This window comes from Rhodnius prolixus, unplaced genomic scaffold (assembly GCF_049639745.1).
Source record: "Rhodnius prolixus isolate KJV_2025 unplaced genomic scaffold, Rpr scaffold_7, whole genome shotgun sequence".
Taxonomy (NCBI): Eukaryota; Metazoa; Arthropoda; class Insecta; order Hemiptera; family Reduviidae; genus Rhodnius; species Rhodnius prolixus.
The window spans coordinates 33,668,609-33,695,088 of NW_027411582.1; the positions used below are offsets into that span (position 1 = coordinate 33,668,609).

The window sequence follows — 26,480 nt, forward strand, 5'->3', positions numbered from 1 at the left end:
GCAATTAAAATAATTAATATTGGGCGTAAAGTTAATGATATTTACCTATGAATATTAAAATTATCGTCTAATTTACAGCAAAACCATCTCGACTGAAAGAACTTTATCAAAAACGGAAACTAGCAAAGAAGAAGTCAGCAGAAATTTTACAGATTTGTGGCTTTTTAAGTTGCATAATTACATATTAATTCTAAAAATATGTTGACATTTCAATTTTATTAGAACTAAAATAAATCATAAAAATATATAATTAGGAATATTTAATATTTTCTTTTATATTTTTTTTACTTTTTATTATTTTATTTTGGAGAATGATGCAATATCTCAAGTCTTTTTGCACAATTTTCATACAAATTTATTAAAATAGGAATTTGATGAGCTGAAATGAGGGGAGATGACGTGCAGAATGGATGCTGGAGAGGTTTTTTTTATCGTGTCTTCACATCTTGGTGCGTGGATGAGCTCACATCACACACTGTTTTTTGATATATGCTGAAATCTCGGGGTTATTTTTTGGTCATCACTCTATAGCCGGAGATTATTTCAGTTTAAATTTCGATGTAAGTAAGTTAAATATATTTTTTTTTTTTCTAATGATGATACAATTGTTCTTAAATTAAAAAAGAAATTGGTCTTTCACTTGTCTAAATGAAAGAACCTAAGTTTTAGATTATGAGTGTGGTGTCAAGCATACCTACTCCACCGCAAATCTCTTTAGACTCTGTAAAAGTAGATTTGTAATCCAGTCTTGGCAGATTTGGAATCTGAAAAAGAAATATCTTGATAATTTAGGTACTTATTTCATAGATTTAAAACAAATCGTGTATGTGTACCTCAATAATGAGCATATAACACGTTGAAGTTCATGGTTTCAAATTCAATTTCACCATGGCTTCAAAAGGACCTAAACAGTTTCACATACAATTTGGATATAGTGTAAGTTTCTCAGGCGTTTAGGTGTTGTATGTTGCTTTTATGGTTAAGCTGGCATATCTGAAGGGGCCACCAAGTAGCCTTGAAGTAGTGGTTAATACTCTTTTTCCTACGGTAATTCTTTAGACTAAGGATTCAAGATTGGCGAGGAATCGGTCAAATAAAAAAACAACTCGTCTTTTTGCCAACGTTTCGACAAATATATTGTCTTCTTCAGGGCGTGGCTATGCGGGTTTGTTGAATTACAGAAACTGACAAGTTTCCCGCATATCCAGAGCCCTGAAGAAGACAATATTTTTGTCGAAACGTTGGCAAATAGACGAGTTGTTTTTTTATTTGACCGATTCCTCGCCAATCTTGAATCCTTAGTTTAATAATTTACGGCCACGAAGCCTATATATTCGTAATTCTTTAGTATTACATTTTTTTTTTTTCTTTTAGAAGGTAGAAGATGCTCAGTTTGATCAATTTTAGATGATTATCTTGCGAACTAATTGTACCAATGGAACGGGTTACATGGTAATGGTTACAATTTTATGGTTATTAAAGCAATTTTTTTTTTTTATTGAATTGACAAACAAATATTCAAATACAGAAAGGTATTCAATGATTAAGAACTGCTGTTCTTAAGTAGCCCTAATCAGCTTAAAGAAAAATCGTAACAGGTATACGCACCTTTTCATGTTTTGTTGTTATACCTGTAAGTTAATGACTAATTCAAAACAAATTCTCCTTAAATTTATTGTTATTTTAGTATGATTAAGAGAGAACTGATTGAATCCTTTGAAAATATACCGATTAGTGATGAAATCGATACTGGCTAGGTTTAATATCCACTACCGGCTTTTTAGTTTACTTATGTTTTGTGAAAATCGGATTAGTGGGCTTAGCTTAGGCTGTTTAACAAAATATTTCCTTTTTTAATATAATATATATTATTATAATAATATATTATTAATAATATGATCTTAATACCATTTCTATTCCCTAACAAGACTTAAATTTTTTATCACCAAACGGTTAGATGACTCATACGAGTCACTTTCCGTTTTACTTGTCCCACTTATAAATACATTTAGAGATCATTATATATTTAGATGTATTTCAAATGTTTTATCGCTTTCCCAGATAGACAAACAAAAAACTTTAAGATCAATAGTGACAAACTAAATGATTTCATTTAATTCCTTAATTACTTTTAATTTTTCTTTTTGAGAAAGTGTTTTCCTTTTTCAAAAAAAGGCCCAATTCTGTGCATGAAAAGGCAATTTTTCACCACCAAATAAATTGATTGAATAAAATTATTGTTTTTCAACTGCACTATTTAACATAAGTATATTTGGTTATTAGATTATCTAAAGCTGCTGATTAGGAGAGGCTATTGTCGAGTTATAATCATTGATGTACCATCTTTAAGGGAGAGCGCTCCAGAAAGATAAGTTCATCTCTAAGCTGAAGCAACGTTTCGAGGATGTAGGAGAGATTGGTGAACAGTGACCACCAGGCATTTTGGACATCCATGAGCTTTTTCCAGACATCACTGGATATTGGAAAAATAGTTAACCGTAAGACTGATTTACCTGCGTACTTTTAAAAGCAAAAAAAGTTTTCAAATTTGAAAATATATTTGTGCTTTATGGCCAGCAAAGTTTATTGCTGATGTTTGCTGTTATGAAAATTCTGCCCGATCTGGCGAATTAATTTATTAGCATATTCAAGTATGCAATTGATGTTTATAATTGCATATGAAATTTCCTTTTTTTAAAAAAGGGCCTTTTCTTCTTATTTCTTCCTTTTAGATATAGAGGATTTTTAGAAAACCGGGAAGGGCAATTTTTTTTTAACCATTTTCTGGGAAGTTTTAAACCATAAGTGCACCTAAAGTGCAACTATTCCTTTCTATGACATAATCTGTGACAATGGTGTCAGCAGACATTTTTGTATTCTATGACAACTTCACTAGATTGACGTTCGACTTATTTTTAGATACTACCCTATTATTCTGATTGACAGGCTCGTCGAGATTGAAGTTCGGTTTTCAAGATATTCTTGGTATGTACGTCAGTACGATTGACAGCATAACGTGCCCTCTAAGTCTTATAATATCCGATCTTGGAACAATCGTGTTGAATCTTCTAATGAACCTAAAAAGAGATTCACTATAATATTTTTTTAAATTTTTAATGGTTGCACCGAATACAATGTTTAGCAGACATACTATACTAGCGCTTGTAGGAGAGCATCTTAAATTAGATTGTCTCACCTTCACTGTTGTTAGGGGGGCGCTGGCACGCGATTCTCTTCTCTCTCTCTCGTTTTAATATTCTCTTTCTCATTCTCTTTGCTCGGCATTCATTGCCGCTTCTTTATAAACTGCTCAAATATTATTTAAAATAAATTTCAGATTTTTGTTTCAATTAAATTCATTAATAAACTGACTTATGCTTGCTTCTTTTTCACTTGAAAAGTTATTCCTCTTTTAAAAATGAGGGCTCCTTAGTTTTATTGAATATTTTACATTTGTTTAAGTTCAATTTTGGAGGCGTGTTCTTGTTTATGAGCTTTATAAGTCGAAGATTATATCTCTCTAGAATTGAAGGATAGGTTAAGGTGTTTTTCTTTTACTTTTTTTGAATTTTCAACTTTCCGGGAGATTTCCAACAGCTGAATTAGTGTCGAAGCATTCTGCTTTTCTCAAGTTCGAAGTATCCCATATTCATCCTGTTGAATCATGCTCAGTTCCTAGCAAGGTTTTCTCTTTTTATTTTGTTATTTACGAGAAAATCACTGAAATTTTTTTTAAAATAACTGGAAACTTGTCAGGGAAATCATTTTAAGTAAAGAAAAACAAGTTAAAAAATCGTATTAAACAAAGCTCCTATTTCGATCAATTACAGAACTGTTCGAAACTGATCAAAGTTTTAGTATTCATAACTAATTATCGTAATTTTAACCTAAGATCTAGGAGGACCTTTTTCGGTCTAATAGACTGACGGGGCTCAATTTATGAAAGATCAAAAACCTAGCGTAACTGTCATCTTAAAAAACAGAGCATGCCTTTATGATAGTCGCGATTTCTCCTGTTACTTTTGGGTTTAACACCAAGGCTGGCAACTGCAATGCTCAGTTACCTGGGATTTTGCACCCTTCCAATCAATTAGTTAATCAGAACATTATCAGCTATCAATTTTAACTGCATTTTCTTTTAAAAAGAAAACGCAAACCCTTTCTTTTTCATTGGTAACTGGATAAAAATAAATATATATTTGTCTACATTTAGACAAAACTTTAGATCAGTAGTATAGTTCTATTATTGATTCTGAAAGTATGACTAAAAAACTAAATTTTACATAATATAACATGTTTTACTTAAAGGAGACTTCCTCCTCAAGATTTTAAAGTTGTTTCAACATAAAGTTATAGATTGCTATTTATAGAATATCATCAGAAAATTGCTCAAGAATTAGTTTTTTTTAACTGGATAGTTGGAGTGGCAAATAACCATTTTTGACTGAGACTCTTTTTTTTAAATCCTAAATTATGCTTGAGTGTTAATAGTTACGAACTATTAAATCATATTAGTAAATATTCTAGAAGTTATTAATCAAACATAGATTACATTAAATTACTTTTACTTTTTTTTCGTATATGTAACAGGAAATACCCACTGAATCAATGGCTAATCTGCATGCCCAGAAGGCCAAAAAAAAAAAAAAAAAAAAAAAAAAAAAAAAAAAAAAAAAAAAAAAAACAGGAAATACTTTTCTATCCAATACACGGATAGAATAATAGAATCATTACTTCCTTTACATATCTTAGAATTTACAATCTTCTTTATACTTGAGGATACAAATAATTTGTTCATTAGCTAGCCGGAAATAGAAAAAAAAATGCTCTCCCTATGAAATATTTAAACTAATTTCACACCCCTTCTAGTGCCCTTAATTGTATTTTCCCGGAAAATGTTTCAAATGTACAATGGTGAAAACCCGATACGATTTTACTCTTAACTATCATAGACTAAGAAAAAATGGAAAGGGAAAATTGTAGTTAGCTCTAATTTTATTTCTATTTGTATTCCTATGGGTCCCCGATCACTTAGGTATCACTTTAGAAAATCCCCTTTGTACTGGAAAAACCACTTTTCCATAATAATAGTTTGTTTTTTTGTAGATTTTTAATCACAAACTGCAGAAACGATTTTCTTTATTTATTGCATATTTTGCTTTACAGGTTTTGTCACATTTTCCCGGGGCTAAAGGGGTCCTTCTAAAGTGAAATTTTATTATAATGTACGATTGTACATTATATTTTTAATGATATTTTTTCTCCAACATAATTCTATCGTCATATCTGTAGATAATTTATTCTATTACATCATGTTCAGCATATTAATCAGTTTTACTGATCTATTCTCTTGATAGTCTGATTTTTATCGTCTCTTCTTACTAGTCTTATGCGAAGTATTGCAATCGTGCAGAATTTTAAGTTTACTTTGTACCAGAAAATGTAAGTTTTTTTCGGTTCTTTTAACACTAAGTTTCTTTTTAATTACAAGTTAGTCGTATGTCGTCACCACTATACGTAAAAAGGGAATCGGTTTAATCGGGAAGGGTTAATATATTAATATTAACCTCTTCTAACTACTAGAAGAGTTTAAATATAATAAAAGATGAATAAAGCCATGATCTGAGCGATGTTTCATTAAAATTGCAAAAAAAAGAAATGATAAACGCATAAAATATTTAACAAAAAAACTATAAAGAAACCAAAAATTGAATATTTCTTTGAAATATAGACTTTGAAGTTGGAAAATTATTACAATGATTGGGCAAAGGCATGCCACTTTAAACATATTGAGAACGAAGAAATCAATGGGGAAAAAAAACTACCAATTGATATGGGGGAGTAGTTGTTATAAGCATTGGATAGTGAGGTAAAAGTAGTTTAGATAGACAACTCTCTTGTATAGTTAGTCGCGGGGGTCCGGTCTGTTATTGTGTGCCGTTTCTGTGGTGATATCCGGTCGTCAACTTAACTTCTTCCATAACCCCTGGATAGTTGCTGTTGATTGTTATTGTTATTACTTTTGGAACGATCATGTCTGTAAGAACTCCATTCGTACGTCTTAGATCAGTGATGGGGAAATCTGGCAACAAGAAAGGTCAAGTAAGTAAAGTCAAAAATACAGAGAAAATGGAAAAAAGCTAGCCCTAAACCTTGCTCTTATAGAAAACTGCATATTCTATATGTATTATGAATAAATAGAATGGAAAAAGATTATTTATTAAGTGGGATAACTCCTTCCCCAAAAGTATCCTAAGAAAACTGATTAAAATAGAAGTTAAGGGTTAGATCGGAACATACCAATGAAATCGTACTTTAAAGGGCAGACTACGAACTAAATAACCCCTTTCATCTTAATCGAATTGCTTGGAAAAATTTTGTAAATGAAAAATGTAAATCTAAACGTTAATATCTATACAATGCTTAAATGAAAATCATTGGAGAAGTGTCGGAAAAGGCTGAACTGTGAAGAAAAAAAAAAAAAAAATCTTTGAATAAAATAGTTCTTTAAGGAAACACGAAATTTTAATGTTTTGGTTCCACCATCCAAATAACTTCCGCTTTTATTATTTAATATTTTGTTCACACATACTGAAAATTTTTCTAAAAACCATTCTTTCGAAACTCAAGGGATCTCAAAAAATCTACATTTCTTGTAGAAATGGCTATTTAGAATGTTTGCCAAGTCACAATACTGTCTCTTAACATTAGTATGAGAAATTTATAATTGATAGTGAGATTGGTTGCTTAAAATTTGCCTTTTTCTAACAGTAATTCTCAAAAAAATGTTTGTTTAAATTCTAATTTTGACCTAGAAAAAAGTATTTTTAATGTTACTTTAGATTCATTCACAAATCACGTCTATCATTACAGGTGTTTTTTTTGTTGTGGTTAACCTGAACACAAGTTGATTACGTCAAATTCCGTCTAGAATATCCTGGGATATCTTCTTTCTTTTTTTAGTTCCAAGTTGTTACTTGGCCCAAAAAAACCCACAGTTACGTTAGGAGTCCCATATCACCCATGTACCATACAGTCGCTAGTTCTTTAATGCATCCATATGGTATATATAGGGTGAACCATTAAGTATTGTCCTGTATTTTAATAAACTTCCCTTATCTGTTAGACTTGATCTTTCAAAATTTTCTATTGTATCCTATTTGAAACTAAGCAAATTAACCTTCAGTTATAAAAATTGCCCTTGTTCGAAAAATATTTTCTCAAATATTTCAGAAAGTTTAGAATTTTTTGTTTTGTTTTTTAGTGCAATTTGTAACCTTTGAATTCCTTATTGTAAGACAATCTACTTTAAAAATCGACTACTGGTCCATCTAAAAGAGTTTTCAATGAATTAAACAACTTGATAAACTAACACTCTTGAGTTGATAACTAACAATCTTGAGTGCTCGTGAACACGTTTTCTTGCAAAAACAAAGGTAATTTCTCATACAAAGATAAAAGGAATCCTGGAAAATAATATACTGTTAGAAAGCCCATTAAATAAGAAAACTTTTACTAAAAAAGTGCCAGCACCTAGGTTTGATAATGATTCACGTAAGGGCCTAATGAGTTTTCTTAAAAATTTCTTATTACTTTTATTTTCCAGCATTCGGAGGAAGATTGAGGCTGATTGGTGAATAACTTATGCTTCGAAATGGTATCATTTTTTTTTTTTTTTTTAAATCTGTCTTTTTAACCGTGTCATCAGAATCGAATTCGGACTAAAACTTTCTGGGTAAAAATGTTTTTATTGGAAAAAAGTAATGATTTTAGAAAAAAAATTTAAAGCGACTTCACTCAAGAACAGTGGGAAATATGAAGTTGGCCAATACGTCATTGAACTTTAGATGCACTACACACAGTAGGCCTATGGACAATACTTACTGGTTCACCCTGTATATACATCGTGGAAGAATAGTACTTAATGAAGCTGTATCTTCTTGATCATCCCACCTTTAAAAGGGAAGTTTCAGATGGGGGTTGTGCCACCAAACAGGAGATGCCTTCTCCTAGTTACATTACGGATCGCCGCCCCATTTTTTTTTTTTTTTTTTAGAACACCGTGAACAGGTGTTACGTTGAGGATCCACCTCTATTCCCACCAATGTAAGACAGGTTCTCACTCTTCAGGCCTATTATTTCTGATGAATACTGAGAGAAATATTTCAAAAAAGAAATCTTTAAACAGGAATCCAGAATTTGTTATCATTGGTAACCCATTTTGACAACAGGCAATCCTATAAATTGTGTCCCAAAATATTAAATTGAATGCATGTATTCAGAGGATATTGTATATATATATTTATAATAAATTACGCGTGACTATAGACTATAAATCTAATTCAGACTATTTAATTGATAGATAATGTTACTAAAGTTATAGATATTTCTGTCCAGCTACATTCTGTTTGATTGTAGAAAATAACAACTCAAACTCCCCTAACTGTCACATAGATATCGAGTGGTAACTGGTGGCGGAGAGGTACTATATGTACAGACGTTATCAGTCTGGCTGTCCATGTGATGTGAATGACGTCAATAAGCGAGAGAACATTATAGGAGAAATAGAACCCCCCAAACGAACATAATACACCCCCCCGATTCGCCAATAAAAAGCTTTTTATTTAGTTCTAAACTTCAAAAAAAAACCCTGGAATTTTCATATTAAAAACCAAATTTAACAGTATTATGAATATATTGGACTCGAATACTAGATTTTCGATTTTATTCACCGGAAATAACTGTATTGGAAGTTGAGACTATTGTGGAACGAGACAATATAAGGTCTTTGGCCCAAAAATTGGGCACCCAAAAGTACTATTTTTCTAAGATTTTCTTTAAACTTGAAAATAGAAAAAAAAAAATCCTCAAAAATAGATTTGTAACGTTGATTTCCAACTTCTTTTATGAGAAAATTCTATTATGAGTAGTTTTGGAAGAGGTGGAAGTTTAGGCTGAACTATGAAGTGCCATTTTAAGGCAACATTGGTGATCAAGTATTAATAAAAAATGAAATAATGTAATCAAAGTTCTAAATTTAGAGAAAGTGTGCTGACAGAAAGTGCCTTTTTCACTGAATAGATTTTTAATTTTTTCTTAATCTACCAGTAAGAAAAGTTTTAGAGATTTTCCAGGTTTTCTATTTAGAATTTTCACCAAAAATATTAATTTTGAAGCCCCTTCAGTCCTAAAAAGTAGTTTTTCAAATTAGTCTGATTATGTTCAGCATAAGTTGAAAAACTGAAAATGAAAATTTCATATTTCGAATTGGTTTCACAATTTGACCAGGTAATGGAGTTTTCTTTTTTAACAGTCACCCAACGAGGGGAGCCACTTAACTGAATCGATTTTTCTACTCTTTGTTTTCCCAAAAATCTACTTTGATTTTCTTGTAAACTTTAGTCTTTCTAAACATATAGTTAATTAACTTGAATTTCAAGCATTTTTCTAAGAAAATGCTTCTTAAGGAAATTGTGGGAGTTAGGTATTTTAAGCGTTTATCTTTTAAAGGTGCCGTTTCAGTATAAGAATACGTTTCCTTTAAAGTGAACATAAATAATATTGAAGTCATATAATTATTTTTTTTTCTTTTAAGTACAAATTCCTAGTTTTTAGAACAATTTAATTACGTAAATTGTCATAAAAGAAAGTCCTGTGAGTTTCCACATCAGATTATTTTGGTTTATAAATAACAATTTTTATCTGTTTGAATGAAGGTAACCTTCATGGTTAACATTATTTTTGATGGGTGATTATTTATAACCTTTATTTCCACTTAATAACTGGTAAAAGTAGTTTTATTTATCTTATTTACAACAATTCGTAATCAAAAGGTATTTGAAGATGGTTTGCAAGGAATAATATAAGATTTAAACCAAGTAAGTAATTAATCAAAATTTAGTCGTTTTTCTTTACGTTACTTAGTTGAAAGCTTTAGCCATATCCTATTTTGAAACAGTTGAATTCTATTTTATCTTATAATTGATCTGTTCTCTGTATGTTTTAAGTTTAGCCGCTTTTCTCATGTTTTTTTCTAGTTTACGTATTAATCGTAGTAAGTCTATTAGTGGTTCTTAATTGCTGGTAACAGAACTGGTAGGGCTTTGGCGTCTATTTTCGTATTAAGTTGTTGTTTTTGTACTAATTAAATCTGTTTATTTTCAAAATAAATGCTCAAATCTTATTTCTCTGAGGCAGTCTTAAACCACATAATTTTGACAGGATTTAAAAGTTTAAGCCTAATACTTTGAATCATCGTACTAAAAATACTTTGCTGAACAAATGGCCTTATCTGTGATTCATTGGTGAACTGTGAAATTTCACTTAGCCCTTCTTAATACCAGCAGCTTCCTTTTACAGATTCACAAAATTATTAGTTAAATTATCCATTTTTCCTTGAAATTTTGGGCATAGATTTAAGAAAATGGTGTCCATTTTTGGCAATATATCTTATCTAGTGCTTATTCAAGCAAATTACTGTTCCTGACAATGATTTAATCACTGCACGACCATTTAAGGTTATAAAATTGTAACTTTTGTTGAAGAATTGTCCAAATTGATCTACTCATTCTTATTGCTTCATTTTAAATTCATTTCTGCCCATGAAAAATTAACCAGTTTAGTTCTAGCACAGTTTGATGCTGTATGGAAATTTAATTAAATGTTCGCCGTCTCCATCTTTCAATTCTTTGTACGCAGCTAATCTTGTAACAAAGGCTCAACTGTTGATTTTTTTTTTGTATTGTTACAATGACAGCCTGTTCCGTCTTTATTTTGGGAGATCATTGGAGGCAATACTCTTTAGGCATGAGAAGTTTGTAAAGCCTAAATGAGAAATTGACTAGTATTTTTTGTTTTTACTTAAAAATAGGCTCACTCCCGATACCGAAACTCAGTGTCCCCACCGCTAAAAAGCTGTTCCTTTAACAATTACTTTTTTGGGCAAGAACTTCTTTTGCGTGCCAGAAACAAGTCATTAATATGTCATGATTTGGTTCACGTGTTGAACGATTTCTCAACTCTGTTCTTCTTCTAGACCATAACTTCCTCCTCCTCTAAATCGATTTTTTTATTACTAATTCAATTGATTTAATTTATTTACAATCACGTTAAATAATAAATTATTAAAAAAAAAAAGTAACGTATTATTATCGATTTGACAATGCTCTGATTAAAATATTACCCAGAATTCTGGTTTATGAGGTAAATCAATCACAATGCGTGATGGTTTGATTAGTGAAATGAATTTTAGTTCACATTTATTCCTTTACCTTTCTGTTTTCAAATGAAAACATTATGAGTTCGTGTGAATTTTTCTATTTTGCTATAAAAAATGAGGAATAATTATGTTCCTGTAGGAATGAATAGGATCTTCTTCGCTTTCCTCCTAATAAGCAATCTCCAAATAAATTGTGTAGCAATGGTTGTTTAAAATTAGAGGATAGTTACTCTCTTTTAATTATAATACTCTTTTTATTCTTGAAGTTCACAGCTATTAACTTGCTATTTTCTTTGATTCAAACTGCACCTAAAATAAAGTGATATTATTAATATTAATTATCATTATTATTAAAATAAACTAAAATTAAAACAAAACATAACAGAAATAAAGAAAACGAAAATTGTTTTCAGCGATTTGATGTTGATAAATTAATAATCGATAAGTACAATATATTGATTTTTTTTTCTCCAACATAATTCTATCGTCGTATCTGTAGATAATTTATTCTATTACATCATGTTCAGCATATTAATCAGTTTTACTGATCTATTCTCTTGATAGTCTTGATTTTTATCTTCTCTTCTTACTCGTCTTATGCGAAGTATTGCAATCGTTGCTGAATTTCAATTTTACTTTATATCGGAAAATGTAAGTTTTTACTGTTCTTTTTACACTAATTTTTTTTAAAATTATAAGTTAGTTGTTTGTCGTCACCATTGTACATAAGCAGGGAATCGGACACAATCAGAATTTGATAGTTCATTTAGAAGCTTCCTTAAGGACACGGTAATAAGGTTTCTCAAGACAAAACCTGAATATTAGTCTTTTTTTAATAATACGAGGGTCGTTTGAAAAGTCCGTGCAAAAATAAAAACTACTTAATTTTTGGGGGTAAACCTTTTTTATTTTTCAACATAGTCTCCTTTTAGGCTTATACACTTCGTCCAACGCTACTCTAGTTTGTTGACCCCTTCCGAATAATAGGATTTGTCCAAATCTGAAAAATAGCCATTCGTTTCTGCAATCACCTCCTCGTTTGAATAAAATCTTTTTCCCGCCAGCCATTTCTTCATATTGGGGAACAAATAGTAGTCCGAGGGAGCCAAGTCTGGAGAATAGGGGGGATGTGAAACGATTTGGAACCCTATTTCCATTAATTTTGCGACCACAACTGCTGAGGTGTGAGCTGGTGCGTTGTCGTGATGGAAAAGGACTTTTTTGTGGGCCAATCGTGGGCGTTTTTCTTGCAGCTCGGTTTTCAAACGGTCCAATAACGATGAATAATATGCACCTGTAATAGTTTTACCCTTTTCCAGATAGTCGATGAGGATTATTCCTTGCGAATCCCAAAAGACAGTCGCCATAATCTTTCCGGCCGAAGGAACGGTCTTAGCCTTTTTTTGGCGCAGATTCCCCCTTGGTAACCCATTGTTTAGATTGTTCTTTGGTCTCAGGAGTGTAGTGATGTATCCATGTTTCATCCACAGTGACGAAACGACGCTTAAAGTCCTGCGGATTCTTCTGGAACAGCTGCAAACCGTCCTTGCAACACTTCACACGATTTCGTTTTTGGTCAAGCTTGAGCAATCGCGGCACCCATCTTGCGGATAGCTTTGTCATGTCCAAATGTTGATGCAAAATATTATGTACCCGTTCATTCGAGATGCCCACAGCACTAGCAATCTCACGCACCTTCACTTTTCTGTCATCCATCACCATATCATGGATTTTATCAATGATTTCTGGAGTAGTAACCTCAACAGGGCGTCCAGAACGTTCAGCGTCACTTGTGCCCATATGGCCACTCCGAAAATTTTGAAACCACTTATAAACTGTTCTAATCGAAGGTGCAGAGTCACCATAATGTTTATCAAGCTTCTCTTTAGTCTCCTGAGGCGTTTTGCCTTTCATAAAGTAGTGTTTAATCAACACACGAAATTCTTTTTCGTCCATTCTTTGAAAATCACTCGACTTCCTCGATTCAAACGAATGCCAAACACAAAGAAATAGACCGATCTGGCTGAAACTTGGTGTGTGTTCATCCAAGAGATGCTACTAACTAAACATAACCTCGATACGCGCCAGTGGTGCTATCTCTCTGACTTTGCACGGACTTTTCAAACGACCCTCGTAAGATGAATTTTGTTTAATTTACTCACTTGATATATTTATGAGCATTTTTTTTAGTGTTAATCAATCCCGTTAATTAATTAACGGTTCAATGAACCATGGAGTATACTTCTCTCCTGTCTAACATCCCCCTCCAGAGGGCGCTCTTGTTAACTGTAGCCTGTAATTATCGCCCTGTACAGGAAAACCCATTTCTCCTAACTTTGTATAAAACGGAATCACGTGACAAAGCCAATAAAAAAAAAAAAATTCTGCAAAACTTAATAATTTATAAACTGCGCTGATAGAATAAGCGAATAAGCAGATGACATCATCTATCTCTAGGTAGTGTTTGTGCAAATTTTCCATGTTTAACTGTTTTATTGTGTTCATTTTTGTTCAGGCAACGCTGGGGAATAAACAAAACAAAAAACAATTAATCGAAACTAAGGGGAGAAGGACAGTAGAGGTAGTTTTTTGCCTTTTAACCTTTGCAAGATCATGCAATACTGAAGACAAAACGTAAAGTAGGTCAAAAGGTTTGCTTGTAACCGCACGAAAGCGGTTACAATGCCTAAGGGTACGTTTACAACGGAGCTGTGAGTATAGATGATAGCAGAGATGATAACTGATAGAGTAAAATATAATCGCTGATTAGTGTGCACAACGGAGCTGTGATACATGCAACATGTCGAGTAGTGAAGAAGAGTTTTTATGTTCAGCGGCAACAAAAAGGTATATTTTAAAGAAAAAACGCTTTAGAAAATATCATGTACATCCCATAAATAAAAAACGAAGTACTTTGGGCGAATTTCACTATTTATATAAGGAACTTAGAAATTATCCGGATCGTTTTTTTGAATATGTGAGGATGGGTCCAACCACATTTGACTAAATTTTAGAAAAAATAAGGTCAAAATTAAGAAAACGTAAGAAAAATTGTCATGGAAATCCTATAACTATAGAAGAGAAACTAGTGATAACTCTGAGGTAAGGTTATATTGAGGAAAAACAAATAAATACACATAAAAATAAATGTAAGCACGATTTAAAAAACAAAATATTGTTTAAAAGTAAATAATAAAATAATAACCAAAAATAATGAGTAAAGACAGCACTAATTAATTTTTCGACGTCCATTTTGAAGCGCCGATACTGGAGTTCAGCTAGCAGAAAAATGAAAAATTCAATTCTATCATCTATGCTCGTTTATAGCAGCGCGTATGTGTCACTAGTCGAAGCTTCGTTGTGCACGCTCACATAAGAATGTACTAGGTTATTCTATAAGCGCTGATGCATCACTGCTATCATCTCCGCTATCATCTATGCTCACAGCTCCGTTGTGAACGTACCCAAAGTTACTTGGAACGTGGCTTTTTACTTTAAATTATGTTAGATGGTACTTAATGATGATAATTTATCACTAAAGACTCATCTTATATAATCAATATCAGTAGTAAGAGCCAGAAGTAAGAAATAACTACTTCTCTGAAGCCAGTTCACCGCTCTCTAATGCTTTCCAAAAAGTTGTTGAAAGAAATATCCCCAAGAAGGGATTCTAAAGTAAGGGATATTCCTGTCCCAACACTTGGTCACTTCTCAGGCCCTTTATTAAACATGGCAGGCAGCGTGGAGGCTGTCCATCCACGCCTAGCCCTGTTACACTCCTTAGGATTGGTTTCCCCAGATCTATCGAAAGAACCATGGTAAGTTCTTGGTAAAAGAGCGAGGCCGATTGTTTCGATACAATCACTCTGGTGCCTCATGCTCTCCTACCCGCAGAGCCTGCCCAACAAAACTTCTAGATCTATGCTTGTAAAATTTGCTTACTTACTATAGGGCGCTAAGGTCCTTGGCCTCCTTTAGCGCAGTATTCCACTCGTCCCTGTCCAAAGCACAGAGTCTCCATCTTCTGACTCCTAGCCTTCTGATGTAGGTTTCGACATCGTCCAGCCATCTCAAGCGAGGACGTGCTCTTTTTCTTCTGCCCCCTGGATTACCATATAACAATTTTTTTGGCAAAAAAAAAACGCGCTCTAACCATCTTAATCTGGCGGCTTTAATGAAACAAACCAGATCTGGTTGTCGCCATATACGTATGTCACGAAACTCATTGTTAGTCCTGATCTTCTAAATATTATTTACCTTTACGTGACCAAATATCAATGAAACAAACCAGATCTGGTTGTCGCCATATACGTATGTCACGAAACTCATTGTTAGTCCTGATCTTCTAAATATTATTTACCTTTACGTGACCAAATATCAATGAAACAAACCAGATCTGGTTGTCGCCATATACGTATGTCACGAAACTCATTGTTAGTCCTGATCTTCTAAATATTATTTACCTTTACGTGACCAAATATCAATGAAACAAACCAGATCTGGTTGTCGCCATATACGTATGTCACGAAACTCATTGTTAGTCCTGATCTTCTAAATATTATTTACCTTTACGTGACCAAATATCCTTCTTAAAATCTTTCTTTCCCAAATTAAAAGACGCTCATTATCCTTGGTCAATACCCACGCTTCACAGCCTTAGGTAACTACCGGTCGTACAACGGTCTAAGCTTGTAAAATACATATTCCAAATTTAAAGAAAATAGAGAAAATCGTGAAAAACTAAAAATTCTTTTTAACAAAAATAGTAGGTACTTCTGGAAATTTTCATTTTTAACCAAAGCCTGTCACTTTAACACTTTAAACTTTTTTTTGAGGTTTTTTGCTGTCATATTCCATCTGTGAGAGAAATTAAATTTAAAAAAATCAAATTTTCATACTTAATTGATTCCAAAAGATGTATTTTCAATCAAAAATTTGTCTTATTGTAGTGAAATTACGAGCTGAAATACGAACATTAACAAATGAAACAATTGCTCCTATAATAAGTATTATTTCTTCATCAGTATAATATATTTTCAATTCTGCTTCATATTGTTTGATGATTTAATGGTACATCAGATATCGTAAACAAATATAGTTTGTTAATCTTGAAAGTAGGAAGGCTTACCCTATATACAGAGCAAGGTTAACTCTATCCTCGATATATTAAGGATAAAACTAGGCAGGCAACAGCAGGATGTGTAGCCCCTGCAGGATCCTTCATATATATCACGAAGATCTCCACTATAGTTTGGCAAAGTTCCCGGGTAAATACGACATATATATTTACCGGATTTTCACGGCTACATCTGGTGGATTTCTTTTACTTCCTGCATGACTTCCTCCAAGCTACTATTTGCCTGTAGAGTTATATTTATTTTTAATTCCTGTAAAAATTATTATACTGATTTATTATTTTAATGTCCATAAACTAAGGACTGTCATTAAATGGTTTACAACTATTAAAAAGTACTAGGATAGAACTTAATATTAACTAATGATATCAACCAAAATATTTCAAGTACTTTTTATTTATCATAGTATTCTTGTATTAAATTAAAAGAATATTTTATGACGTAAACTGCGGCAAAGGAAATTTATTTAAGAGTAAATGGAAATCTGCAAAAATTTTAGGTATTTGTATTATTCCTTTATTGATGTAACACGTCAGTTTTTTCGAAATTAAGTTTAGAAAGGAAATTACTTATTTTAAAAGATAATTAGGATGAAAATATGCTTTCCTTTTACTCTCTCTGTTTATCTATCTGTCTTGAGTGTGTACAGGAAGTTAAAATTTAAAAATACAGCCCAGGATGTTAAAAATTGTGAATATTTCCTTTGATCAACTGCTGGAACCAGTCAAGCTTTCTGTAAATTTTGCAGCCGGAAATACAATTATCTAAATGGATTTTTAATGTTATTTCTTTATTTTTTCGAACTAGGGTTAAATATGGTTGATTGGTCATTCGTTATTAGTTTAACTTTCGGGGAAATGTTGATGTTAACATTCTATGTTATTAATCGATGATTTTGGGGAATATTGAGGTGCGGTCATAAATTCAAAAACAAATTTTGTTTCTTCATATCAACGTTTCGGTAAATTTATTACCTTCTTCAGGGTCTGTACAAAAGGAATATTACACTAATATACAGTGGTCAAAAAAAGTATTCATACACGAAGTTATTTTACTTTATCTACTGAACTTTTGTTTCTAGGATGACTATTTCTTCAGCACTGAAATAGAAGATAGTAACAATGAATTTAATGCTCTCATTTTCTTTTATAAACATAAAGAATTGATTAAAAAGCAGAAAAATAATTTATTGTATGCAAAATAAGTATTCATACACTCAGTCTGAATGTTATAATTAACGCAAAACTAAAGACCTAATATTTTGTAAGCAATCCCTTTGCATTTGTTATTGCCTGAAGCCTCCTTGGCATAGATTCCACCAGGTTTAGTGTCTCTTGAGATGTGATTTCTTCCATGATTTCCTTAAATTGGTTATGAGTTCTTTTCTGGAAGAAAATTTCAATTTTCGAATTTTCTCTCCAAATAGGACCATAAATTTTCAATATGGTTTATATACGGAGACTGTGGAGGGGTGAGAAATTGTTTCCGGGCATTATAAAGCAGCCATTCCTTAGTATTTTTGGTTGGGATCGTTATCCTGTTGAAAAAAGTATGCGCTTCCGATGAGCACGCCAACTCTCAGAAAGCCTCGCGTTAACTTCAGGGACCCTTGTTACGCCACAGACCATCAGGAATCTATGCCAAGGAGGCTTCAGGCAATAACAAATGCAAAGGGATTGCTTACAAATTATTAGGTCTTTAGTTTTGCGTTAATTATAACATTCAGACTGAGTGTATGAATACTTATTTTGCATATAATAAATTATATTTCTGCTTTTTAATCAATTCTTTATGTTTATAAACGAAAATGAGAGCATTAAATTCATTTTTACTATCTTCGATTTCAGTGCTGAAGAAATGGTCATCCTAGAAACAAAAGTTCAGTAGATAAAGTAAAATAACTTCGTGTATGAATACTTTTTTTGACCACTGCAGATATAAATTGAGAAACATTTTCTATTCATAAAGATTTACAGAGTAATTAGTAATAATAATTTTGGAGGGGGCCTTACATAAAGGGGGCTAACTCCTCTCCTATTCGATGTACAGCGTCGAGACCCCCAAAAGGCACATCTACATAAAATTCCGAATCGAATGACACCTCATTCATGAAAATCGGTTCGTGCGTTTAGGCGCTACGCAGTTTACAAAAAAGGTAACAACAACAACAAGAAGAAGAACAAGAACAACAACAATTTTTGAAAATGTAGTTTTTGTGCATTTTTCGCATCGTTTTTCTCGAAAACTAATTAATCTATGTTATTACGAAAAAATTACAGTTATAAAGGAGGATTTGCCCTATATTATAAAGAAAATTTGGGAATTTTATCTTTTATAGAAAAAGAGAAAAAAATTGTCAAAGTTGGGTGTTTTTCAACATTACGCTTTTTCGTGCAGTTTTTGACGATCAACCCTTATACAACTGTCCTACCGGACAGTTTTAATAATGGTATAAATTAGTTTAAATGAATCTAATTCAAAAAGAAAAACTGCTAGCTCAATATTCAACGAATTATGCAAAATTTGATGTCGTTAACACTTGATATTTTCAATTTAGGAATTAGTTCGTATTGTAAGTGATTTCAAATTTTTGTCTTAATTGGTAAAAAAGTTTTTTTACAACGTTAGTGCTACCTAATCTTTCTTAAACATCCCAATACACACGTAATTGCTATTGTAATATTCTGTGTTGGATAGATCGGATAGCTCGAAGTGACATCCCCTCTTATGTCCTTTATTTACGAAATTCACCACCCGCAGCATCTTTTTTTTTTTTCTTTTTTTTTTTTTTTTTTTTTTTGCTTTTTGAAACCTTTAGGAGAGTAAGATCTATGTTTAGTATAAAGTAGAGTTCCCTAATGCCCGGTCCCGGTGGGGTTGAGGGAACACGAACAGGGGCGGAAGGAATAAGGAGTGCCGGGGACTCTCCGATACTCTTTGGGAACGATTATCCATCCCCCGGGGAATGTTGGTATGAGGAATCAGTGTGGTAGATAGAGAAGACGTCCGCTGATACCCGGGTATTTAACATGCGCATGCGCGGGCCGTGTGCAGCCCCCGGCGGCGGCGGCGCCTGCCACCCCCCAGTATCCTCGAAACATCACCGCAGACAGCTACCCGTCCGTCAAGTAAGTAAGAGATACTTCCTCCTCTTTTTTTTTTTTGGTCTTTTTCTTTAAAAAAATGAAACAAAAAAGAATTTGTTTAAACTACGGCCAACTAACTGTCTTGTTTCCCAAAAAATTAAATTTAAATTTTTTTGAGGCCATTAAAATAGCCTTTATAAAAAAAATAATAAATAATAAAGAAGAGTAGTTTTTTAAAAAATAAAAATAAAATGGTAAACATTACCAAAAAAAATGGTAAATCGCAAAAACAAAATTTTTGGTAACCATTTTCATCAATTTTTTTTGACTACTTTGAGTTGTCCTAAAAAAAAACTCATGACTGGTTAATCGTAGACTGACCTACCATGACCTTCAGCACGTTAGCTGCGTCCAGACGTCTAAATCTTTGACGTTGTAAATCTTTTTATAAAGTAGAGGAATTGTTAAGCATAAGAATCTAAAAATTACAAATTAACTCATAAAACCCGCTTCGGTTTATAATAGTGGTTTAGGTTAGGAACATAGGGTTTTGTCTTATAATTCTTTTTAAAAATAGAGGGAGTGATTAAAACCGAGTAATCCCTCTTTATCGTTATCCATTCTTGTTTTGGTTAATTAATATTAATCTTTGTCAAACAATGCCGTAAAATTAAATTAATAATTTACCATTTTTATTGTACGCACAGCATATTTACTTATTGTACTGCACGAGTGCAGGTGTAAATTTCAAATAAAAGATATAAATAAAAAAAAAATAATAATAATAATATGAACTGGAACTGTTCCATTTCTAGCCATAGACCTTAGTCTATCCTCCCTTGTTTCTAGCTAGACATCTATCCTACAACTCTTAATTTACCTGTCCATCGAAGGAACTGTCTCCCTCTGCGTCTGGCCCTGTCGAATGATATCCATTTGGATACGAGTCTAGCTCATCTTTCATCTCTGGCTCTTGTAATATGCCCTATCCTAAAAAAAACTAAGTCGCTTAGCAGATAACTATTACGCCTTCAAATTGAGTTGAACATCCTTTATAAAAAGGGGTCCAGTTCCTGAAGAAAACATTTTCTCCTAAATAAAATGGATTTCATTTACCCAATTTAATTTATACGCCTACAAGCAGGGCCGGATTTTCCTATAGGCTAACTAGGCTTCAGCCTAGGGCCTCAAGATCAAAAGGGGCCTACATTCAAATTGTTAGCAAAATTAAAATTACACTATTCTAAAAACCGGTGAACACTAAAACACTGTTTTAGTGATGTATCAATGTAGTAATGTATTTTATTATCTCTCAAGCAATTAACAAACTTAAAAATGGGAGGTGATAGGGCTTCATAAGTGGAATAGCCTAGGGCCTCTTTTCATCTAAATCCGGCCCTGCCTAGAAGGAATATATGTCTTTTTGTTTCCTAATGTTTTATCCAGAATAAAATAGTTCGAGCTCAGTTTAGTTCATCCAACATTTAGTTCATTGTATGATTTATCCTAATATGTAGATAAGTTCAATTTTCTTTTGATTTTTTTTGTCGAGGAAAATCTAGTTTTCAGAGGAAGAGGTATTTTATTCCATTTATAGTGCCATTTTTGTGAACTACATTGTTATCACATCCGCTATAATACGAGGAGAGAATTAAATATTTCAAAAATTCGGAGTATGATACATGTATTATGGTGAATTTCGGAAGTCTTTCCACCAGAAATGTGTAAATCTCTTAAACGAAAATAGATTTTGAGAAGCTGGAACGAATATCTTTCTAAAAACTACCACTAAATTATAAAATATGCTCATTTGAACCAAATAATATTTAAACAAATTTCAATATTAAAGAAAGTCTATTGGGGCAATTTAAGTAAATTATATTTCATTTTTAGTTATATAAAACAGACCCCTAACCCCCCCCCCCCCCAATCTGAAAGATAAATCTCTATAAAGGTATAAAATCAACAGAGGTACTGACGAAGTGTTCCCAAAGGAAATTATACCCACAGTGGATAAACCAGAATGTGTGTGTCTATCCACCAAGGGGTGTTTGTTTAATCCTAAAGCCTAAAACACTTTGAAAGTAATATTAAGCCGAATGGTAGTGGAGCCCTTTGTGAGATTTAATTAGTATTTAGTCGGACTTGATAGGGGCTGGGTGTCCCTTTGGTGTTGGATTTTGTTTTTTTTGATTTGTTTTTTTTTTTTTTAGAATCTCAGAATTTTAATCAATTCAATAAACTCAGCAGCATCTCCGTAGTATATAAACCGGAAATACATTACTTTTTGGCTGCGAAAAAATTAGTCTAGCTCATAATCCCTGCAAATCTTTTCCTGCAATTCTTTGTTTGTATTTGTAAGGCAATTTCCAACTTAGTTATTTTTTTTGGTTCTACTTTTGCTTCAGTTCAGATTCTGTTTTTAAACACGAAATTGGTCAATCCAAAAAAAAAAACCGACTTCGTTAATAGTGTAGCACTAGTTTTTCTTGATTTCCACAAAATAAAAATAAAAAAAAAGTGGCTGCAACTGTTTTCTTTTTCACTTAACTTAGACGCACTTTGAAAGTTCGTCCAAATCAAAGTCCCCCGGTAAGGGGCACAGAGATCCCAATTGGAAAAACAAAGAAAACTTTGACTCCAATCAAAATTGGAAATTGTATTTTCTAAAATAGGATTCATTTTTCCTCATTGTAATTTGTTCAGAGAGGAACATTCTATGTAATTCACGTAGTTAATTAGGTTTCGAATCTCCTTTTTCTTACACATACTCGTATTTTTCCTTCGACTAAAATGATCCATTTTGGTTTCATTTAATTATTTTAACTACCAAAAAATAGGGAAAATTTTTATCCCCATTTTTTTTAAGCGGGTTATCTTATTAAGGAAACTAATGATGTCGTTAAGCATTCTTTTTAAGGTGCTATTTTATTATAAGTTACAAACTAACTAAAAGTAAGCTTTGCTAGAATTATACAATAGAAATTTGATAAAAATCAATTAGAGCGAAGTGTTATTTTTTAGGATTCTAATTATTTATAATTTGTTTTGTATTTTTTGAACTAAAGGATGGAATTCCCTATAAACTTTTAAAGTTAAAACATTAAAACATTTCTGTAATATCGGAAACAGATGACTCCCGAAAATTTACTTCAAAAAAAATTAATTTTGTAGTGCTGATTGTGGCGAGTAGTTAGGCTAATTTACCTGTGAATGTTAATTACGATGGTACAATAACACCTGCCATAACTATAAGGGTAACTAATCATAATTAGATTACCTTATTTAGGGAGTACACTATTCTCTGTTTCTATTCTAAAGGGTTCTGTATGTAATTCAAGAATCCCTTTAAGAGCGAATTATGGTTAACTATTTAGAATTTTGTTTATCCAATCTCAATTAAAAGTATTTCCTTTTATGGTTATTGATAACCACTTGTTTTTTGTGCCTTCATCTTCGTTATTTTATTTTATTGCCACTTTATAATACATTTTTAGCCTGGGCTAAAATGAGTATTTTACAATTAGAATGTCGTAATGTTATGGAGTGTTACCTCTGGGGTAACTTCTGCACTCGTTACCTTATCATTTGTTACTCTATTGTTGTTCATTCTTTTTGGTGACTGATTCATATTCATAATTTCAATAGGATGAAAAAATAATTGCCATTTCAGTCGTGATACACTTATTCTGCCGAGCTTTCGACCTAGGGGACTAGGTCAGCTTCAGGGCTAGTTTACAAAGTAATATTTTTACATTACAGGGTTGTTGTATCTTCTGTCTTGTCTATGTCCATGAACAGACAAGACAGAAGACACAACAACCCTGTAATGTAAAAATATTACCTTTGTAAACTAGCCCTGAAGATGACCTAGTCGCTTGGTCGAAAGCTCGGCAGAATAAATGTATTACGACTGAAATGGCAATTATTTTTTCATTCTATTATAACTGTTACTTATAGCGCTGATTGTAGCATAAATAAACGCAAAAAAAAAATGTTAATTTTAAAATTTGTATCACTCTTTGTAGATAGCCCAGGTAGACTAAAACATAACTATAAAAGAAGATGAGACCAGAAAAAAAGAAGAAAAAATGGTTATCAATATCCATAAAAAGAAATTATGGATAACTTCAAGATGTGTTTCATATTTTAGGCACCCAATACGAAAATTTTTCCAAAGTCACATTAAATTGTATACATATATTGGTCCCTTAAAGTAACCGTATAAGGCAGTTATGTGTCCCTTCCATCTATATCATAAAGTTTAGCCCTGATCGTAGACTTGATGCAATAACCTACTAATGAGCAAAGTTATTTGAGGTAATCAAGTAAATCTATGATGTCAGAGGAAATTAGTTTATCTCTCTCTCCCCCCCCAAACCCTTTAACTTTTAGAGTGAGTTTAATGGCTAAATCCCTCTCATCATTTTGTCCTATTTAAATTAATGTTAATGCATTAATAGGGTGGAAAGAAGGGACGACGACGGACTTTTAAGGTTTTTAGAGAATTTATTGATAACTTAAAAGCATTAAATTAAAAGTTGGCGGCGTATTTAGTGTCACTTAGTTTTGATTCAATCAAAATTGCTTGATAGTTAAAAGGAGGAAACTACTAAAGCTTGGCAATGAAAGACTTCAGTCGAACGGAGGAGCTTTTGCAGAAAACCAAATCAGCGAACTTCTTCATTTGACTTACGTACAGCAAACATTTACCCGCCAGAAATTTTTTTCTTTACAGTGGATGGAACCTCAGAGGTTTTCGAAATCTGCTTGATAGGATGGATGTTCTAAAAACTGGTTCAAATCTGTCAATTTTTAGTTTCGAAATCGGGTACCTATTTATCTGTTGCTTTTTAGGATTTTAACTAAAATTAGCTTTGAACTATTTCATTTAGAATTCGTAAACACTTATGAGTAAATAAGTAAATTTTATTCGTAACATTTTCTCATGAAAAAGTTGTTTTTAAGGTAGTTCTGGACTAAGTGGGCTAGATTTGCCTGTAAACTCTGTTATTTAAATATAATGAGCGCCCTTGCCGTTCCTTAAAAATAATTGGGAATCAAATATGTATGTGTAAGTGAAATACCAAATTAGAAGAAAATTGGTCAAGTAGAAGAGCCACTGTTATTACGAGTAAATAACAAAATTTAGGGGCCCCTAACTAAATTTCGTGTTTTTTTTTGGTACAAAAAATAGATATTTTATGGAATATCATGAATGAACTTCACTTAAAGTAAAGTAACATATTTTGAACTTGAAGGATCTACGTTTTAGTAGCAGTTCTACGCCCTGCAGTGGCCCTAAAATTAGATGTGTTTTTTGTAAAAACCCTTATTACAAAAAAAAGGAGGGGACAACTAATATATTTAATTAATGATGGAGTATTTTGAGCGTTTTATTCAGATAAATAAATAAATCAAAAAAATCGCCTGGAATTAAAAGAGCCTTAGCCCGCAAAGATGTAATGTATTGCGGCATTGTATTCAACGCCTTGACTTAAAATTGTCACTTAATGTGAGGAATTTTTAGATTCCTCAACTCTTAAATGATATTGCCTCAAAAAATTCATTTATTGATTTACTTCAAGTCATCAGAAATTTATTTATTTTATTTAAAACCACATAATACAAAAAAGACAAATGATACTTTAATTATTGTTAATCAAATTCCTAATTTATAGGGGGAAAAAACCATTAATTTAATTTGCGATCTGCCATTTTTTTAGTTTTTACTTCGTCTTTTTTAGTGCGTAGAATTTTGCATGTGATCAAATATTATTATAATTATATTATAATATTTAAATTTAAAAAAAAAATAGTAATAAAACTGATGTGCACAGTCTTATGAGGTCTTTAAAAACGTCGTAATAACCTGATATAATTTTTATTGAGAGAATCAAAAATTTAATGTTTTCAAGAAGCTCTTCAACCTTACTTTTAACTTCATTTAAGGAGAGGTTATATAGTATTATTTCTTTTTTTTTTGAAGAAATAAAAACAACGAACTTTATGTATTTGGTAAAAATAAAATTGTACTAACACGTTTTATCTAGTCTTTCTTCCGGTGAAAGATGTTCTTTTTTTTTTTTTGTACTGACAATGCATTGTGTTAAAAGTGTGATCATGTTCCAAGTTAATTCTAAAGAACGTCGTCATTTCTCTGATAATTAGGCCATTTTCATGGGCGGAAAAAAAAGAGGTATAATTGTTTTACGTAGTATTTTCCGCAAGAGACTTAACCATACTGAAATGACGTATTTGTTTAATCTTCTTTTTTAATTCCTCTTTTACTCAGCTAGTAATTAGAGGAAGAGGAAGCTAAAGTTTTAAAATTTTCATGACAAAACTCATCCCCAAATAAACAACACTGTGACTTTTGGTACCCTTGTTTCTTAGATGTCAACTTTTTCATTGGAACGATCTTTCACGGATTATTTCCGCAAAAAGACTTTGCAGCTACTTTCTTTAAACTCCGGACTAAGTCCACCTAAATTTTTGTTACATTTAAACTTTTATCGTGGAAAATTGGTTTTCGCGAGCATTCTTCAAAACAATTTACTGTTCCTCCACATATTATAATAATAATTAGGGGGCGCCACGGTAGCCGAGCGGTTAGAGGCGAGACCTGCGAAGCTAATATGTATTGTGGTAGTGGGTTCGATTCCCCCGGTCTTAGGCCTTGGATTTTATTTAATGGTTAATATGAGAAATTTACAGTAAAGTATGTTAGGCGGTTATAGGCTAGACCCGCAAAGCTAAAATGTATTGTTGGTTAGTAGGTTCGATTCCCGGTCTTAAGCTTTATATTTTATTCAATGGTTAATAAGAGAAATTTACAGTAAAGTATGTTAGGCGGTTATAGGCTAGACCCGCAAAGCTAAAATGTATTGTTGGTTAGTAGGTTCGATTCCCGGTCTTGTATTATATTCAATGGTTAATAAGAGAAATTTACAGTAGAGTATGTTAGGCGGTTATAGGCTAGACCCGCAAAGCTAAAATGTATTGTTGGTTAGTAGGTTCGATTCCCGGTCTTAAGCCTTG

The 26,480-nt window shown here is 32.3% G+C and overlaps 1 protein-coding gene across 12 annotated transcripts in view; it reads left to right on the forward strand.

Moving 5' to 3' along the window:
- LOC141447479 (neo-calmodulin-like) overlaps positions 1 to 26,480 on the forward strand; it is a 210,579-nt gene that overhangs the window by 101,856 nt on the left and 82,243 nt on the right. For 4 of the 12 annotated variants that reach the window (XM_074115072.1, XM_074115077.1, XM_074115079.1 and 1 more), the window contains exon 1: positions 19,392 to 19,481. The exons of 2 other annotated variants lie outside the window; for them this stretch is intronic. Coding sequence is in view for 2 of the 10 variants with exons in the window: in XM_074115078.1 (XP_073971179.1) it covers positions 19,383 to 19,481 (99 nt within the window). In the remaining 8 variants the exon portion in view is untranslated. Of the gene's footprint in view, positions 1 to 210; positions 561 to 2,283; positions 2,499 to 5,827; positions 6,103 to 9,750; positions 9,879 to 19,367; positions 19,482 to 26,480 lie in introns of those variants that run through there. 6 more of the 12 variants (XM_074115075.1, XM_074115074.1, XM_074115080.1 and 3 more) reach the window with 6 other exon arrangements.